Source organism: Octodon degus, unplaced genomic scaffold, assembly GCF_000260255.1.
Source record: "Octodon degus isolate 3935 unplaced genomic scaffold, OctDeg1.0 scaffold00090, whole genome shotgun sequence".
NCBI lineage: Eukaryota > Metazoa > Chordata > Mammalia > Rodentia > Octodontidae > Octodon > Octodon degus.
In genome coordinates, this window is record NW_004524666.1 from 7,046,881 (window position 1) to 7,065,320 (window position 18,440).

Here is an 18,440-nt window from a genome sequence, read left to right on the forward strand (position 1 = left end):
GTTGTTTGACTCTTTTAGAATATTTTGCTGAGTTTACACACATATAATATTCAAATAATGGAACTTAACAAAAAAAGGGATACAGATGAATGTCCATTTTGTATCTGTGTATTCAAAGTGGTTAGGATAGATATATAGTTATATTCTCTTAATGAATAGAGGGATTTGTTCTAATGGTGTTTGTAAATAAGATATCATGTCCACATCTTGTACAGCAATTAACTACTAGGAAGAATGTACCCAATGTGTTAATTATTGAAACTGTCCAACCAATTTGGTTTGAAACTGTCTCATTGCTATTTGTTTCTCAATAAAATTATGGGGAAAAAAAAAAAAGAAGCATAGTAACAATGGGACCTCAGTCACACTCCTCACAGAGAGTGACTCATTTCTTACCATGCACTTGCCAAGCTCTTCCTCTTTCATTGCAGGTAGCCTTAGGTTCTGCCCCAGCCCCAGGTGTCCCAACTAGTACCACTTTGCAGACAGTGATGAGAGAGTCATACCTTGTGTCCTGGTTTCCGCCCTCTTCTCTTTGGGATCTTCACTGCTGGCAGAGAGGCAGGAGCAGAGAAAAGGCTGTGAACTGGCATCTTCCTAGGCGTGGAGTGGAGGGGCGGCCGCCCTCGCTTCCTCCCTGTGACCCCCTGGGCCTGCATCTCGGCGGGTGCCAGTCTTACAGAGTGTGGTGGCAGAGTGCTTATGGGCAGAGGAGGTGCTAAGAACAAGTACAGACAGAAAAGAACACAAAAACAGAATTGTTTGTTTCCTGTTCAAGGCCAAACGGATCTGCTTTGGTGACCCGGGAGTTATGGACCATCTGCTCTAGGGAAAGGTCAACCAGGGGAGAGCCGGGTACCACTAGGAGTGTTGGCCTTGGCTCCTGGTGTCATTTCAAGGACAGTAACTTTTGGCAGAAGTGGAGGGGACTGAAGGAGGAGGGGAAAGATACTGACTGGGCAGAGAAGGCAATAGATTCCTGGTTCCAAATGACTGATGTCACCCATAAGAAGATGACAGAACAACTTTGTGTCTCAGTATCTTTGTTCAACTTTGGACTATTTTGATAATTGTATTTGATAAATAGTCATTCTTCATTTTCACACCTTTCCCTTTGGTTGGATTATAAATTGTAACCTCTTTTCCTTTGAAAGAAATTAACAGCATAAATCAAATGTATTTAAACTTGATGATGTCCTTTGATCGAAGTGCAGGCAGAGATTTATAGAGAGAGCTGCTCATTTTAATGTTAGAATTGGAAAAATAAAGTGGATACAACCCAAATAACAGGTGATAAGGGAATTGGTAATATATCAAAAGAATCTTAAAAAATCAACTGGTTAAAAGCTGTTGGAAACACTCTTAGTATAACATGATGTTGAGTGAAAGAAGCATTTCAGATTGTGCATAAGAATGATCTCAACTATTTGAAATGTATAGGTTAAAAAAGTAGACACATGCTAAAATGTTACCCAGTCAAAGAGAGTAGGACTCATTTACTGTATGCAATCCTGTGTACAGATCCCTCACCCGCTATAACAATCTTAGCATAGCACTGACAATATTTCTTAAGCAGAGATGCCTAAATGTTGAAGTGATGGAGCAGCTAATCAACCCTAACCCAGAGAACATAGTGCTATCATGAACTCAGGGGTCAGATTTTCTGGAATGTTCTTGAATATGATGAGTGAGGCAGAACTTTGGACTTTAATTCTGGGGTGAGGTGAGGTGATTAAAGTCATTTGTAAGGATTACTGAAACCTTCTAGTGATTTTTTGCTCAGAAGGCTGCAGGAAGGTTTGGGAAAGATGACGGGAGCAGTGCACACACCCTGGCCTGGGCAACGAGGCAGGGACAGATGGCCTTGCCTTGGGAAGAAAATATTAAATAGTGGGAATTCCTAAAAAGATGATAGGGAAATTTGGAGTGTCACAAATTTCAAGTTACTAATTCACAGCATTAGCTCTGAGTAGCAACAGTATTCTATTGCTTGTTCTTGGAAATATGTATAGCAATCAGAATTTTATTTATTTATCTTTCTTTCTTGTCTCTTTTTTTCATTTATCACCTTTTTTTAAAACAAACACTTACTTGAGAGATAGTATGGTAATAATTGGTAATAAAGCAGTACATATTTAGAAGACCAGAATGACAGGTATTCCAAGTGTGACCCTTCTATTACACATTGCTATCTTCAGTGCAGTTGCTTAGTTCACAGGTATCAGCATATATACTTAGTCAGGGTGAGAATTCTACAATTAACTGCTGCTAGTTTCAAAAACCTGCTGATGTTTCTTAGGATCATTGCCTTGCCCACCTTGTGCATATAAATGTATGGCTTCGCCCTTGTCATTTTTCCCAGCTTTTCTCCTTGCAACAATCAGAATTTTTTTTTCCAGAACTGGGGATTGAACTCAGGCCCTTGTGCTTGTCAGAGAAGTGCTTATTCTACTGAGACCCCATCTCCCCAGCCCCTACAATCAGAATTTTAAAGTATAACTATATGCGCCTGAATGCATTGTTAAATATGTCTAATAAAGAAACCAGCTCTTCAGGATGTCAATCCCCCCTATTTTTGTGAGTTTAAGAAAAATATCTTTGAAAAAAAATCTTATCCCACTGATACTAAATTATGTGTTTTTTTCAAATATTATACTTCTGAAACCAGAATGTACCTTATAGTACTTTTTAAAACATCAGGACTCCACAAGGAGTATTTTTTTCTTTCTTAGTAGTACATAAAATAATTACATGTGATATAATTAAAGACATCTTAGAGTAAATGAGTTATGATCAGTGAACACAAACTAATTAACATGCAAGTAAAAATATTTTATTCTTAGGCTTAGTATATTGCATTATGCCAATAAATACCACAGGTAGTTATTTTCAGAAAGATGCTACTAGGATATAACATCAACAGACGAAAAATTTGATAGCATTTTTAAACACCAATAGTGAACTTTCTGAAAAAGGAATCAGGAAAATAATCTCATTCACAATAGTCACTATATATCCATATCTCTATCTGAGTGTTATCTAAATCTACCCAAGGATGTGAATGAAAAACTTTTATACTGAATATATAAAGAATTTAAAAGCATAACAAACTCCTAAGCAATCCAATAAAAAATAGACAAATCATCTCTTTTTTTTTTTTCTTTCCTATATTTAGGACAGGGTCTACAGGGTCTCACTACATAGATCGGACTTGTAGTGATTCTCCTGTTTTCAGTTTCCCAAGTGCTGGGATTACAGGCCTGTGCCACCACGCACAGTCTCAATCCCCAAGTCAGTGTACAAGGGGTTGGGCCAGCACGGCAGGCTGAGGATCGAACCCAGCTGCTGCATTCTGCCTAAGCAGGTGTTTTAGCCCATTGAGCTATCAGACTGGCCCAACAAATCATCTCAAAAGATAATGTTCAAAAGAAATAAAAATAGCCAATGTACATGTTTAAAATTGTTCAATATCTTTAGCGACCATTGAAAATACAAATCTCTACAATGAGATTCCTTCTCACTCCAATTAGAACATCAATTTGGAAGGAGGGAGGAAGGAAAGAAAGAAAGAAGGAAGAAAGGGAGGGAGGGAGGGAGGGAGGGAGGGAGGGAGGGAGGGAAGGAAGAAGAGAGACAAGTGCTATTGGTGGGAATGTAAGTTAGTGTAGCCATGATGGAAAACAGTATGATCTTCCTCAGAACACAGAAAGCAGAGCTGTAGATGCAGCCCTCCCACTTCCGGGTAAATGTCTGAAGGATTAATTAAGTCAGCATACAAAAGAGGTACCTGCACCCCCATGTTCATTGCAGCACTGTTGATAACAGCCAAGCTGCGGGCTCAGCCTAGGTGCTGGTCAGCAGATGAATACAGAAAAGAAACATGGTATTTCTATACACTGTGCAGTATGATGCAGCCAAAAAAAAAAAAAAAAAGAATGAATTCTGTCATCTGCAGAAAACTGGGTAGAACTAGAGATCATCAGGCTAAGCGAAACCAGCCAGGTACAGAAAGCCACATACCGCACGTTTTCTCTCCTACGCAAAAAGCAACAAAAAAGATGACCTGAACGTGGAAGCACTACTGGAGACTGGGGCAAAACTAGAGGAGGGAAGGGAAAAAGGGAGGGTGGGAATGGAGAGCAGAAGGGAGGCGGACTGGATGCGCCATGAGTGCCTGCATGGGAATGCCACAGTGGAGCCTATCGAGGTGTGCAGCTAAGAAGTGTTGACAGTTATCATGAAAGATTTTTAAAGTGGATGCCCCAAAATATCAAAGAACCAACAGAATTTATCCAATAAGATTTTTATTATGTGAAACTTGAATCCCATCTTGACCTACAGTTACCAGCTTTCTCCATCTTCATTATTATGTTATCTTTAAATTTTTCCTAGTGTCAAATGTTTCTTTACTCTTGCGCTCTGTCTGGAGTAGGCAGGCCTGCACCACATCGATGGGTGCAATGATCAAAAGTAAAAGAGAAAAAGCTTGCAGCAGTCAAGGCCCTGAACCTCTTTGCTCTCTTGGGGGAATGTAGCCCCTCAAAGGGCCTTAGCTGCAACCCCGAAGGGAGTTGGGACGCTGTGCTGAGACACTCCCACATAAAACTCTTCTTATCAGTCGATTTTGAAAAGCAAAATAGCAAACTAATCAACACAGCAGCCTAAGAATTTTTAAACAAAATATCAATTCTATTTCTAGGCACCAATATCAAACCACAGAAAAATGAAATTTCAATGGCAACAAGATACTTCGTACAAGTAAATCTGACCAAAATTGTTACCATATAGTTACATTTTAATTTTTTTAAGACATTACATTATGTCAAGACAGTTTCTATGGCCAGGGGGACCCTCACTCCACTGGGTGTTTGGACACCCCACCTTCCCAGAAATGGCTTTTGTGGCTCCATTAGTGTGAAACTCACTGATTAATTCAGTCACCTGGAAAGGACCCCTGCAGGCTCCAATGTGGCCACCAGCAAGGCGAGAAGAGGGAGGCAGCGCAGCCCTACTTGTGCTCACCACAGGGAGAGGAAGACTCTTTAGAGAAGGATAATTTCATATCTTAGATGAGCTTGCAAAATTTGATTATTATCAGAATAAGGATGGTTTGGCACCTGGGGTACAGCTCAGTGGCATAAGTGCCTGCCTGGCAAGCGCAAGGTCCTGAGTTTGATCCCTGGCACTGAAAAGAAGGAGAAGAAGGATAGGAAGAAGGAGAAAAAGAGAAAGAAGGAGAAGACAAAAAAAAGAAGTTTGACTTTAAAGGTATCAAGAGTGTTGCTTAGAGGACAGAAAATTGTAAATAAATGGTTTGTGAAAAGTAGTGAGTTCTCTTATATGCTAAGTCTTAGATAAGGTGCAGCAAACTATAATTTTAGCATACTAGGAAGTTGAATAGAATAAAATATAATTTATTTTTATTTTAGTGCTATGTATAGTTGTTTAGTTTCATAAATTAAGTACTGCTATGCATTTGTCTTCATATGTTTAAGTAGAAAAGAATAAATACAAAGCAATTGTAAATATGTCAATCTGTCCTAGAAAAATGAGTTGACCCAGGAACAGAAGGGACTAAGCAGGTAGAAAGAGGATTCAATAGAATCACAAGGGAATAAATCTAGCCAGGTGTGATGGCGTGTGCTTGTAATCTCAGTCTTCAGGGAGGCTGAGGTAAGATGCTGAGTTTGAGTCCATTTTGGGCAATGTGGTAACCTAGTGAGACCCTGGCTTAAGAAAAAAAAGGAAGGTATAGTTCAGTGTGAAGGCCCTGGGTTTGATCCCCAGCACTACACACACACCTGAGTGACAGATCTGCCAGATGTCTTTAGAGGAGTTGTAATGTACAGACTCGTTCCTTCATCCTGTAGGAGATGAAGCTCTAGCTGCGCCCAGTAACTACGAGATTTCAAGGCCCTACCCTGACCCCAAATGTGGAGTTTTTCCTGCCTCTGTAAGGGCAAAACAGCCAGTGTGATAGAAAGTCAGGAGTCAACTACCTCAGGGGAAGAATGAAAGGAAAACGGTAGGGAGAAAAGTACAGTGACGTGGGAAACTCCCATCCTTGCTTCGGGGTTTGTAAGGTTAGAGTAGCAGGCAGAGTGGAGGGAGGCTGACCCACAGCTCAGCTGCACTGGAAGCCTCCCTATTTTGTGGAGCCACCTGTGCCCTCAGCCTACCCAGGATGGGGAGAGAAGGCTTCTAAGGGGGCCTGCTGGCCTGGAGCTGCCCCTTGAGAGATGCCTCAGAGAGCATGGAAAGTTGGGGCCAGGCCCCAGGAGGAACTGAAGGTGCCACTTCATTTCAGGTGTCCCTCTCTTATTTTTGAATCACGTCCCCACACTAACAAGCCATACATTTCAGGTAGTGTTCAGAGACTTGGGGGGCTAGTCTCTTTTCCCAGCCATGCTCCACACACAGCAGGCTGTCTCTTCATGCCAGCTCCCCAGGATCCTGGGACAGCTGGCTGCATTTGCTCACTGTGAGATGCTGGCCTCAGTTCGTAGGCAAGGGTGGTGATGAGTGGGGGGTGGGGTCTAGCACCTTCTTTGCTTTGCTGTTTTGCCTTTTCCATCATCACTCTGTGGCGGTGACCCTGAGTTTAAAATCCAATGCCTTACACTAAGGAGATTCCCCAGTTAAACCCCACAGACATACACAGAAGAGACAGCAGCTGCCTGCCCTTTTGACAGGTCATTAATGACCGGGTGGAATGGGAAGCTTGTAAGAAAAGCTCCTTTGGGAATGTCCTCTTTCCTGCAACCTGAAAGGATGGAGCCTGCCTTTCTGTGGCCGTGCCTGCGGATATAGCTACAGGCCACGTCCATGGTTTGTGAGAGGGGACTGAGTGGACAGAAAAGATATGATACTCTCTGCCAGTGATATGGTCAGCAGACTTAAAGGCAAAGAAAGGAGGAGTGAGCCCCAAGACAGATACAGAAATTCACACAGCAGTGTATACAGGAAGCCTTCTAATGGGCATGAGCAAGACACACGCACAGATCGATGCCCGCCTGTGCATCTGCACATAGTCCTAGTTACTATGGAGCGTTTTCTGGGGCTTCAGCTACTGACGTCGGCCATAGTGCCGAAATATTATAGTGCAATGAAGATATTTTCAGAAATAAGGAGACCATATTCATATAACTTTTACTACAAGATCTGATCATATTGTTGTCTTCAAATTAGCTGTTCAGGCAACAATATGCAACATAACAACCATTTTTGAATTCCTATTGTTTTGTTAATGAAATTCTGTATTGTTGCTAATGTTTTGGGGTTTTTTCCCCTTTTTTATGTATTTGGTCGTTACAGGGTCTCACTGCACAGCTCGGACTTGTGGTGATCCTTCTGGGCACAGGGCTGGCATGGCATGTGGTGCCAGGGATTGAACAGTCCCTGCTCTTGCCTAGACTTGCCTAAGTTGGGACTTTAGTCCACTGAGCTATCTTGCCAGCCCCCTGGGTTTTTTTCTATTTCTTACTCTCTTTTTAAAAAAGATATGTTCATAATTGTTTTATTTCATTATCACTTATTGTTAATATCTTATTATCAAATTTATAAAGGTAAATTTTATCATAGGTAACTATGTACAGGAAAAAACAGTACATATAGGATTCAGTGCTGCCCACAGTTTTAGGGTGGCCCTAGAACATGTCCCCCAATGGACAAGAGGGGCCTACTGTACACGCTTACAGATACATAATGTATCTCTGGAAGTGTTTTTGAGACAGGAACAACTGCATCTTTCTGGCATAAAGAGGGAAGCTGCGGGTCTTAAACTGAAGAAAGGGACATTTTTTGCATACTGTTTTGTAGCTTTGGGATTTTATATCTATTCAAAAATAAAACAAAGTCAAGCAAGTCAATCTGAGTGACTCTGACGTGTCCAGCTGTTGCCCAGCCAGGACTGGCTGCACTGGTGTAGGAAGTGGGTGCAGTCAGGTGCTGTGAACCCTAAAAGACTACCAGTCATGAGCCAGTGTGTGGGCACTGCGGTCATTGTGCCCCCCATTCTGTGCATCTGTCTAATGACACCATGGTTCAGCCACCCAGACTGGCAACCAGTGGAGTGGGCATTTATGGCACCTGAGGCTTAGTTTTAGGTACCAGTGGAAATGACCCTGGGCCAGGTTCCACTGCTGTCTCTACTCATAACTGATGGGTAGGAAAGTCACCCACCTAACCATGCTGGGCCTCTGCACCCACATGTGTGTAGGTTTTGATCTCCAAACTCCCCAGGAAGCAAAGTTGATGGAGTGAGCTGGTAACAGAGACCCAAAAAAGCAGCAGCAACAACAAAAACCCTATTCAGACCCAGACTCATTTACATAGGCAGCAAAAGCGAGGAAAGCACTGCCTCCACCCAGGTCCCCATCCCGCAAGACAACACGAAAACCAAAGGGCCGATGCGACTGCGGATCGACTGGTGCGGCCCATGATGCCAAGAAGCAAATCCACAGGCTGCAGAGAAGCAGCTCTGCTGCCTGCAACTGAACCCTAAGACAGGGCCAGGAGAAAAGCTGCACAGCTCAGCAGTAGCCAGGTGGCCCAGGCGAGCAACAGCCTCCTAGACGGTTAGGGAGGCAAGGGCCCAAGAATCAGAGGGCAGGTCCTCTGGTGCTCTGGAGGGATCACAGGGTTCCACTGAGATATAGGTCAGCTGTGACCAAGCCTTGCTGGGTGCCCTGTGTGGAGATGTGCAGGGCGCTAGGTGAAGCAGGGCTCCTGTACCTATCTCCTGACTTGAAAGCTAAAGACTTAGAAGGGAGGACAGATTCTCCAGCATGACACCGCAAGAGGGTGAACTGTATCTTGAAGATGAGGACCAAAGAGTCCAGGATGTCCAGGAGAGGAGGTCCTGAGGACCGAGGATTGGGGGACCACAAAACAATCAAGGGACAGTCAGAACTCACGAGCTCGCTGCAGCCAGGCACTCCCTTGCTCCTGGCACTAGAGGACATTTAGGCTGGAGGCTCCCCTCTTGCAGTCCCTGGAGCGCCATTTCCCCTAATCTTAGCTCATTCCAGAGGTGCTCACAGGCTTGGACATAACAATGGGACAGGCCTGCTTCTGACCAGAAGCAAAGATACAACGAGAACTCAGAGTAAGAGCTGCATCATAGCAGGAGCCTCTAATTCCCAGGGCCCCGCAGTTTTGTCTAAGGAGGTTACCTGATCTTTCAAGCTCATTGATCATTTCAAAGCTCATTGGTTGAGCTTTCCAATGAGAATGCTGTCTACCCCCTCTCTCCTACAAGCATGAATTTCTGCTGGGATGAGTCAGGTGGCATGTCTAGTCCTTGGCTAGACCAAAAAGAATCACCTTCAAAGACTATGTTCCTCAGAGAAGCAGTTTTCCCAAGGGTCCTTCTTGTAGCTCAGCCCAGAAATGGCCACACAGAATTTTCCTATTCTGCATGTTTCCTTGGGCTGTGATTACAGCACCTATATCATGTCATTCTACTTATCTGATCCCATATCTATATCTTTCAACACAACACACTTGAACCTTTGATCGGAGGCTTCACATCTCGATCCTTGAATCCCTACCCAGTTCAGTATTTGTGCATCTTAGGGACTTAGCAGTTGCTCACCAAATGAATGAATGCATGGATTCATGGATGAATGAATGAACAAATGAATGAATGAATAATCCATGTGGCCCGCCCCTCTTCCAGAACTTTTCCCACTGCCCAGCACTGAGGCAGCGAGGTTCAGCCCAGGGCATTGGCCTTTTATTTGTTAACAGTGGTCTCCAGACACAGAACTCCAGCTGGGGAATGCTCAGAAGCTACTTTTCAACAAGAAGGCTGCCCCAGCAAGGCAGTGCACTACATGCTGCCAAAACAGGTCTTCACTAGCTTTGCCTCTTTTAGTCTTTCCAGTGGTTCTGAGAAAGGCATGACTGTCCTTGGATCATAGAGGAGAAGCTGAGGCCCAGAAGAGTTGCAAGAACTCACCTATCAGTGAGCAGAGCTCAGAGTCCTCCCCAAGGCTCTTTGCATCAATCCCAGCAGCTGTTCCCTTGGGTCAGCCCTGGATCAAATCCCTGGAGACAGCAGTGGAGCTAGAAGGGAAACAGAAGGAAAACTTGACCCTTGAAGCCCTACCTCCATGTCTCTGCCTCCTAAGTGAAAGCTGAGATGGTGTAAGCTAACCCAGTAACCAGTCACAGGTGGCTGGAGAGCTATTATTTAATCAGTGCCCATGACATACACAGTTGGTCCAGATATTTTTGTAATACACATTTGCGATACATAATGACTGCATTCATCATGGGGAGTTGGTAATGTACATGACGTACCATGACTTTGTGATTGTCTTCCCTTGCCCTCCTTCCAGATATTTGCCAAGGATCACTAAACAGTATCTGCAGGAGTGCTCCTGGAAGGTGCTTGTCTCTGCGAAGGAGGCAGCAGCCAGGGACTTTGGGGCTTTGTCCTGAACCTGCATGCCAAATATAACGAGAGATACGCCACACTACAGAGCTACAAGTTTTTCTTTTTTTTTTAAACAAACCACAGTTTCCTGTTTTGTTCTCTATTAATACATAATTTATATTTAGTTTAGAGAAAGCATTGGTGGTTTGGTGTTTGGTTTTCTAGTTCAGTCTTTATCTGTAAAGCAAACTTTCTCTTCAAGATGAATTTTCGTGATATTAACTAGCTATTTATATCACAAATGATCTGGGGCTTTTTCAAATATCTCGCAAAGAAATGTCCTTGAAACTTCATCCATAAAGCAACATGTTCAAATAATGTCAATCACAATTCTCCAAGTCGGCACCTGAGTAGAAATCCACGTGGGCAGTGTCGGGGGGTTTGTGAATTCCTCCAGGAGAGGAATTCCTTAGCCAGCAACCTTTCCAAGACAAATGTTTTACAGATTTTTCAGCTTCCTGAGCATTTACCCTGAGTCCAGAAGCATGTGACGATGATGTCCTCATTCTGATACTCTTTGGAAGGTCCTGAGACATCTAAGGCACCTTGTTAGAGCTACGTATGAGGTGTGGCGGCTTAAAGTTTGCTCCCAAGGCCTCACGGGATACCACAGCTGGCAGGGTACAGCAGGTGGCAGAAAATCAGCACCGGAACTGAAGTCCTCACCTGCTGCGTGGGCCGAGCAAGTGAAAGGCATGAGCGAGTGCACAGTTACCTCAATGCTGATTTTGCCCCTCTGTGTTTGGAAGTTGAAAGCTTTGCTTCCTGGACAAGGACCGTATTTCTCCAGGGAGCAGAAGAGCTGCTTTGAGTGAGAATCAGTGGCCAGTAAGTGGAGAGGACAGTGGCCTCGGGCTTGGTGTTCTGAGCTGTCAGACTGAAGTCCAGGCTTTCCAGGTCCCTATCGTCAGGCTATAATAGAGAATGCTTGAGAAAATGACGAGGAGAGATCTCGTGATCTGTAGATCCCTGGAGGGTATAAATGACTGCTGTTCCAGGAAAGGTAATATTCTTCTGTCCCCTTTGCAGGAAACAGACTCAACAGAAACTCTTGCTTCCTGATTACTTTGTAGAATCGCAAAGCTAGTGCACAACGTAAAGTTTATATTTGTCAAACCAAGGAAACAAACCCAATACGCCCACAGTGCCACACCCCTGGTCTCTTGCTGCAGCATTCACAGCGGTCCTATCTCCTGCCCAGACAATACCTGTCTCGTGGGGGTGAGGCTGCTAGCCATGCCCTGGCACAGGAATGGGTTTGGAGCTCTCTAGAAAGCTTGGAGGGTAAGAGGAGAGGCAGGTGCGAGAAGCCAGGCACCGTCACCGCCACACTGGGTATGTGGGCACTGCTTACCCACTCGTCTTTTCATCCTATTTCACCAAGAAAAGTCCCAGGGTCTTCAACATTAGAAAAACAGTGCTTTTGCTGGGCCTGAAAATACACTGGAGACTGCAGCAAGGAGCCCAGGAAACCTGCACCCACTTTGTTTTCTCCACCTTACAAGAAGGAAAACTAAATGCAGCTGAATTCAGTTCTCCTGATGATCACAGGTCACAGAGGCGTCTCAGCTGTCCTAGTGAGGGCAGGTGCAGCAGGACCCCAGGAAGGACAGGTGGGCGGGGCACTGTCTCTCTGGCCATTGTCTCTATATGGCCTCCCCCACATTGCTTCCCAGGCTTCATGGGAATTATAAGACCAGGGCCAAAAAGCAAACCAGTAGCCTTCAAAAGGGAAGCGCTGGCCAGAAAAAGACTGCTGTCCCTCTCCCTTCACCTGCTCCAGCAACCCTCCAGTGATAGTTGCTGGTCATCTACGCTGTGCTAGGCACTAGACTAGAGATGTGAAGACGCAGGCAGGTGTGGCCTTACCCAAACCTGGGGTCCCTGGCATGTCATGGTGCACAGAGCTGAACCTTCCACATCCTGCTCCGTCAACACACAGCTTCTCCACCTGGCTGTCCCGGGATCATTTTGAGCCTCATGACACATATAGGTCACCTAAAGAGCAGCAGCCACTGCATGTACTAGGTCCACATAAGGACAGTGAAGGATAGGCACAGGCCCTGTGGACCAAAATCTGTCAGCCCATGACAAAACTGCCAGGTTTGCTTCAAGTCTTCCTGTGTCCGAGGACCCCACCCACAGGAAGCAGATGTCAGAGTCCCCCAGCCTGCCCATGACCTCCCTCACACCTGTGTCCCATGCTGCAGGTGCTGGTTCTGTCCACAATTCTGCACAGGGCTCAGCTCACAGCACTGACCAGGCTACAGTAAAGGAGGATGAATAAGCAGATTAATAACACATGCATGTGTATATATTATTTTGCTAAGTTCTCACTGTAAGCCCTTAAGGTAAGAGTCCCTGCATGTCCCCAGTATACAGTAGATGGCATGAACATGAAGTCAAATCTGCATAGTGCACAGCTTAGAAGACACCTAGAGGCCAGGGAGATGGCTTAGTAGAATAAGCGCTTGCTTGGCAAGCACAAGGGCCTGAGTTCAAATCCTGGTTCCAAAAAAAAAAAAAAGACACCTAGTCTTGCCAAGAGTCACAGCCACCCAGTCGCTGTCCCATAGCACCTACTTAACAAGATGTAAGTGACTAAGACCCCAGGAAAGTCACCTCCCAGTTGACTTGTTTCCAGCAGGAGGTAGAAGGTGTTGCATTTTGGCTCCCTGTCGAAGATCTTGCCCTCCTGGTGTCTGGGTTTCCAAAGCTTCTTCTTCTTGAAGTAAGCATCAGTGAGGTGTTTGGGGATTTTCACTTTGCTGATATCAATTTTTGTAGAGGTGGCAATGACAAATTTTTGGTGTGTTCTTCGTAGAGGAACATGATTGAGGCAGAGTCCCAGTCACAAATAGCAAGCCACGGGCCAGCTGCTTCAGGAAGACCACTCTCTTGCGACACCAACAGAGATACCAGATTTTAGAACAGCACAAGGTGGATCAGAAAGTGGTGGACTCACAAATTTTAGCAAAAATCAAAGCTGTTCCTCAGCTCTGGGGCTACCTGACATCTGTTTTTGCTCTGATGAACAGAATTTATCCTCATAAATTAGTGTTCTAAATTTCTTACTAAGAACCTAATTAAATAAATGATACATTCTTTAAAAAAATCTGGCTCCCCAAGACCACAAAACCTAGAAGCCAAGCTTGCACATGTGTGTGCATGTACACACACACACACACACACACACACACTCACACCATGTCTGAGCTGGTGAAAGCTTATGTGACCTCTCCAGCCGTACAGTGACTTGTCAGCCAGTATGATTTAACTGACTCAAAACAAAAAGCAAGAGGATACAGTGACACCCACCAGAAATCCCACTTGGGAAACTGAGGCAGGAGGCTCACAAGTTTGAGCTCAGTCTAGAATACACAGGAAGATGTTGCCTATAAATAAACAAACAGAGGCAGGAAAGAAGCAATTCAGTGACTCAGTTGTGGACTTCTACTTCTTGCTTCTAAAGGAAAAGCCAAAAAAGGAAAAAATAATGCCCCTCTCGGGTGAGACAGCAGTCAACAAATAGGGCCGTACTCGGTTGGTGTCTGGGTTTTTCTTTCCTTCTCAAAGGTCTCCTGAGGCCACTTGGCACCAGCTGAATCGATTCTTAATTGCCTTACAGTTTACCTTCTGAACATCCGTATCAATATGAATATTTATCAGATACATACTAGGCATTTGTGTCTGGTTCTGAGGATACAACGAGACACCAGACAAGCAGGCAGACAGAAAGGCCCCCGTGGCAATGCAGCTGCATGACAAGGCCCCAGATTCTAGGAGCAACCTAAGGTAGCAGCCTCACAGAGCCAAACCATGAGTCAGGTGTCACAGAGGCAAAACACCAAGGATGTATCACTGGGTCCATTTCTAATTTTCAGAGCAAGTAGAAGAAGATGGAATTCACTTACTGCTTAAACTAGTCTGGAAAGTTAGCAGGTTATGAGGCTAGCACTGTCACTTGGGGACTGTTTTGGTACAGAATAGGGAAAGCCGCAAACCAGAAGCAGCAGATCGCATGATAAGAAATGAGAGGCTGGGAGGCCATGGTGAGATGGTGACCCCAACTCTTGGGCTTAATGAGCTCACACCTCTGCAGGCTTGGACAAAGCCACCAGAGCACAGCAAGGGCTTACAACAGGTGCTGCTAGCAAATTTCTCAGGAATCAGGGAAAGAACAGAAGTACTAGGAGAGCAGAAAGGAGCACACTTTATCCCAATTTTCACAACGGCTTCTATTATGAATATGAATAACTATAGTCATTAGTTACAGATCTAATGATTAGACAAGCTGTTAAGTGCTTCCAAAAACTGTGATCGTCATTTGCAAAGTGACATTGGTCCCTAAGAGCTCACCAGTAGTCCCCTCAAGAATAGGCCATCACCTGATTAGATGTACTGAGACCCTGGTACAGGACAATGAGGTTGGAAATTGAGGGACTGCTATAATCATGGGGTCTGCTAATTATTGAAAAGTAGTTGACAAATCTTCCCCATATGACTCTACAGATCAGATAGTAACACATAAAGAAAAGGATAAAACAAACTCTGGTTTCATAATTAATGAGGTGGCACCTAGGTTTCAGGTTGCACAGTTAATGACAGCAGCAGTCTTTGGATTGGCTCTAGTTGGAGGCCACAGATCTCTAGTTTTAGTCTCCCCAGTGACATGGATGAAGATTTATAAAGCACAGTTATTAAATACGAAGATGACCTAAGTCTGGAAGGGACAACTAATGCTACAGATTTCAGAACTGAGGTTCAAAAAATTTTAGTCATGCAGACTGTGGCAATCAAATGAAACTTTTAAAAGATAAGATACAGAAAGCTGAGACAGAAAGATAGCCATGAATTTGAAGCCTGCTTATGCTAACATGGTGATTCCAAGCCCAGCCCCAACTGCATAGCAAGACCTTGTCTAAAAAAGAAAAGAAAAGAAAAGAAAAAAAGATAAACTAGCTAGACTATCATTCCCAATAGTGTAGTAGAGATTTAACAGGAAGACTTCCAGTGTGAAAATGAGTTAGGAATTTGGGTTAGTGACACACCTTATTTAGATTATTATGCAGGCCATTTTATGAAAAAGCTCAGGGGAATATAGATTGTGTAGGACCCAGATCAAAAGAAACAATAACCCCATTGTTCACAAGACATCTGGAGTTTCACACCTGTTTCTGGGGACAAGGATTAAAATAAATATTGACTCAAAAAGGAGGGAAGGGAGCAGCATATGGGACTTTCCTTTGTGAAAGAGTCGGAATAACTAAGGGCTGTTAGCCAGGAAAGAGGGTCCATTCCATGCAACGCCACAAGGTGGAACCCTGACACGGAAGGCAACCTCCAACATGGTCCCCAGTGGTCCCCACCCCCTGTGTTGTCCACCCTCACACTATGTCAAGACTTTAAATTATTCACTGAAAGTACAATTACTCAAAATCCTCATCATCTAAGACTCAGTCTAACTCAAAAGGAGCAGTCCATATTTCCTACTCTCAGCAGCAACAAGAAGTACAAGGGACATCACGGATAACAGCACAAGGGTGTTTATTCTGCCCGACAGAAAGCCCGTGTGTGACCGAGGACCCAGCGCCAACACTGGGGAAGTGTACAAGACAAACAAAGGGTCAACACAGTGCAGAACACAACAAGCAACCTGCCTCCTCCTCACCGGCCAAGAGTATGCATCTCCCAACATGGCTCAGGCGGGATCTGACTCTTGGTGCCTTTGTCCCTTCTGTCACTTCTTTATAGGATGAGAGGGGCACCTTTCTACCTTGGGATAAAACCTAAACTCTAAGAAGCTCATTTTAATAAAATTAAAGGACTAGTACAGGAAAGGAAAGATACTGTCTCCGTTCCAATCACCCGTCTCTTTTATTACAATCTTGTTAGCAGTTCCATCTTATATTTCAAACTAGGTTTTCAGAAAGTATCATTGCTATGAGACCCCAGGGACAGAAGTACTTGATGAAGACGAAACCAAGAGATGTGACCCCAGCGGTGACTGCTACATAGAAGGTACTCGATAGATGCTTACTGAATTGGTTTGCATTGGATTGGATTGAATTGAATTGAACAGATTGAAATCCTCAGGGTAAGGCATTTAATAAACGTTTATCTAATTGAACTGGACTGGCAAAATAAATCACAGCAAATCCATAGCCTGAAACACGGTGCCTCCATTAGAAATAATCATTCCCTGTCCAAAAGAAGCCCGAGGGGCACGTCCAGGCTGCTTTGTGTGCTGACAGGAACCCATCTCAAGGATTTAGTATTCCATTAGAAAAACAACAACGAGAAGTAGCCAATTCCAATGGATGGTTATCTTGTTTGTGTATTATTCAAATTATATACAAGAAAGATATGTTTACATATGTACTACATTTACACTATACTTAAATATATTTATGTCATATTATAGCACATTTTGAACTTACTGATTCAAATCTACCTGCATGCCTTGGATGCTTGAATTCTTAAACTGTACTCTTTGATACCCCCTTGATCGTTGTACTAGTTTTGTAACACTGTCTTAATCAATTGACACAAAGGAAAAAATTATGATAATATGATACAGTCAAAATCTTAATTGCCATATACTTAGTGGTTTAAGACAGCAGAAACTTGTGATTTCACCAGAGGCCAGAAGTATGAAATAAAAGTATCAGCAGTGTTGTTCCCTTCTTGGAGGCCAAGCGAGACACCTGAGAGATGTCTCCATCACCCTTTTCTGACACTGACTGTGGCCAGCACTTCTTAGCATTATTTGGTCCGCAGCTATGCCACACAACCTCTTCCGTTTTCACACAGCCCACTTCCTCTGTGTGTCTCTGTAGCTCCACACGGCCCCTTACAATGAACTTGGCATGGGAATTTATTGTCCATCCTAATCCAGTGTGATCTTAACTAGTTACATCTGCAAAGATCTTACAAATTCACATTCCGAGGTTCTATGCAGATCTGAATTAGGGAAGAGGAATGCTATTGAAGCCAGCGTAATTAGTTCACATGGCCTTTCAACTGCAAGAAATACTGCCTCTCATCTTATCAGGTATGGTGGTGTGTTAATGACCTCCCATGCAAATTTCTGTAGAAGTCTTTTGTGATCATGTAAAAATATTTTCTTTCTATGCCTGCGAGAGAATAAGAAATCTAGTAACCTTTCTTGCAATCTTGTTATAATCTCTTCATCTTCATACTAATTTGTGCAACAAAAATTCTCTTTAAATTTAGATTTTCCCCCAAAAATCCACTTTGTCTTAAATGAGGTATAATTGCTGTACAGTGTAATTCACAGGGCTTAAAACCATAGTTTGAGTTTTAACAATTGTATATACCAACGATACTCATAGCCAATCAAAATACTGAGGATTTTTATCACCTTGGAAAGTTCATTTATGTTTTTTTCTAAACGACCTTATTCTTCCAAAGACAGCCAATCACAGATATTTACTCAAGGGGCCGGGGTGATGGCTCAGTGGAATAAGTGCTTCCCTGGCAAGCACAAGGGCCTGAGTTCAATCCCCGGTTCCGCAAAAAAAAATCAGAGTAGGTAAGTTACATTTATATTTAACTTTATAAGGAACTGCTGAGTTTTCTAAGGCCCTACCTTCTTCACGCCCACAAACACTGTGGGATGGAGCTGGATGGTTCCCACCCTCAGCAGTGTGGCTGGGGTCAGTCTTTCATGTTGGCCATTCTAGTAAGGAGGTTTTAGCTTGCAGCTCCTTGATGTGTAGTGGCTTAAGAAGCTTTTCCCTGTGTAGATTAATCATGCTCATGTGCTTTGCTTAAAGTACCTGTTCTGGTCCTTTGCCTAAATTTTAAAGTAAATTCTTTCTTTTAAAAAACTATTGATCAATGGCCATGACTCATCCACATGGCTGATCCTGACAAAGGTTCTACAATCTGAGGTACAGGATCTCAGGATACATCCTGAGGGGATTTCACTGACCTTATCAGACCCAAAAGCTACAACTCTTATTGCATAGGTCCT

At 43.7% G+C, this 18,440-nt stretch overlaps 1 protein-coding gene across 2 annotated transcripts in view; it reads right to left on the bottom strand.

Moving 5' to 3' along the window:
• Scml4 (Scm polycomb group protein like 4) overlaps window positions 1–18,440 on the bottom strand; it is a 101,873-nt gene that overhangs the window by 55,620 nt on the left and 27,813 nt on the right. Inside the window, exon 2 of one of the 2 annotated variants that reach the window (XM_004637471.2) lies at window positions 507–718. In XM_004637471.2, the coding sequence (XP_004637528.1) occupies window positions 507–659 (153 nt within the window). In that variant the 5' untranslated portion in view covers window positions 660–718. Of the gene's footprint in view, window positions 1–506; window positions 719–18,440 lie in introns of those variants that run through there. The other variant, XM_023722345.1, reaches the window with a different exon arrangement.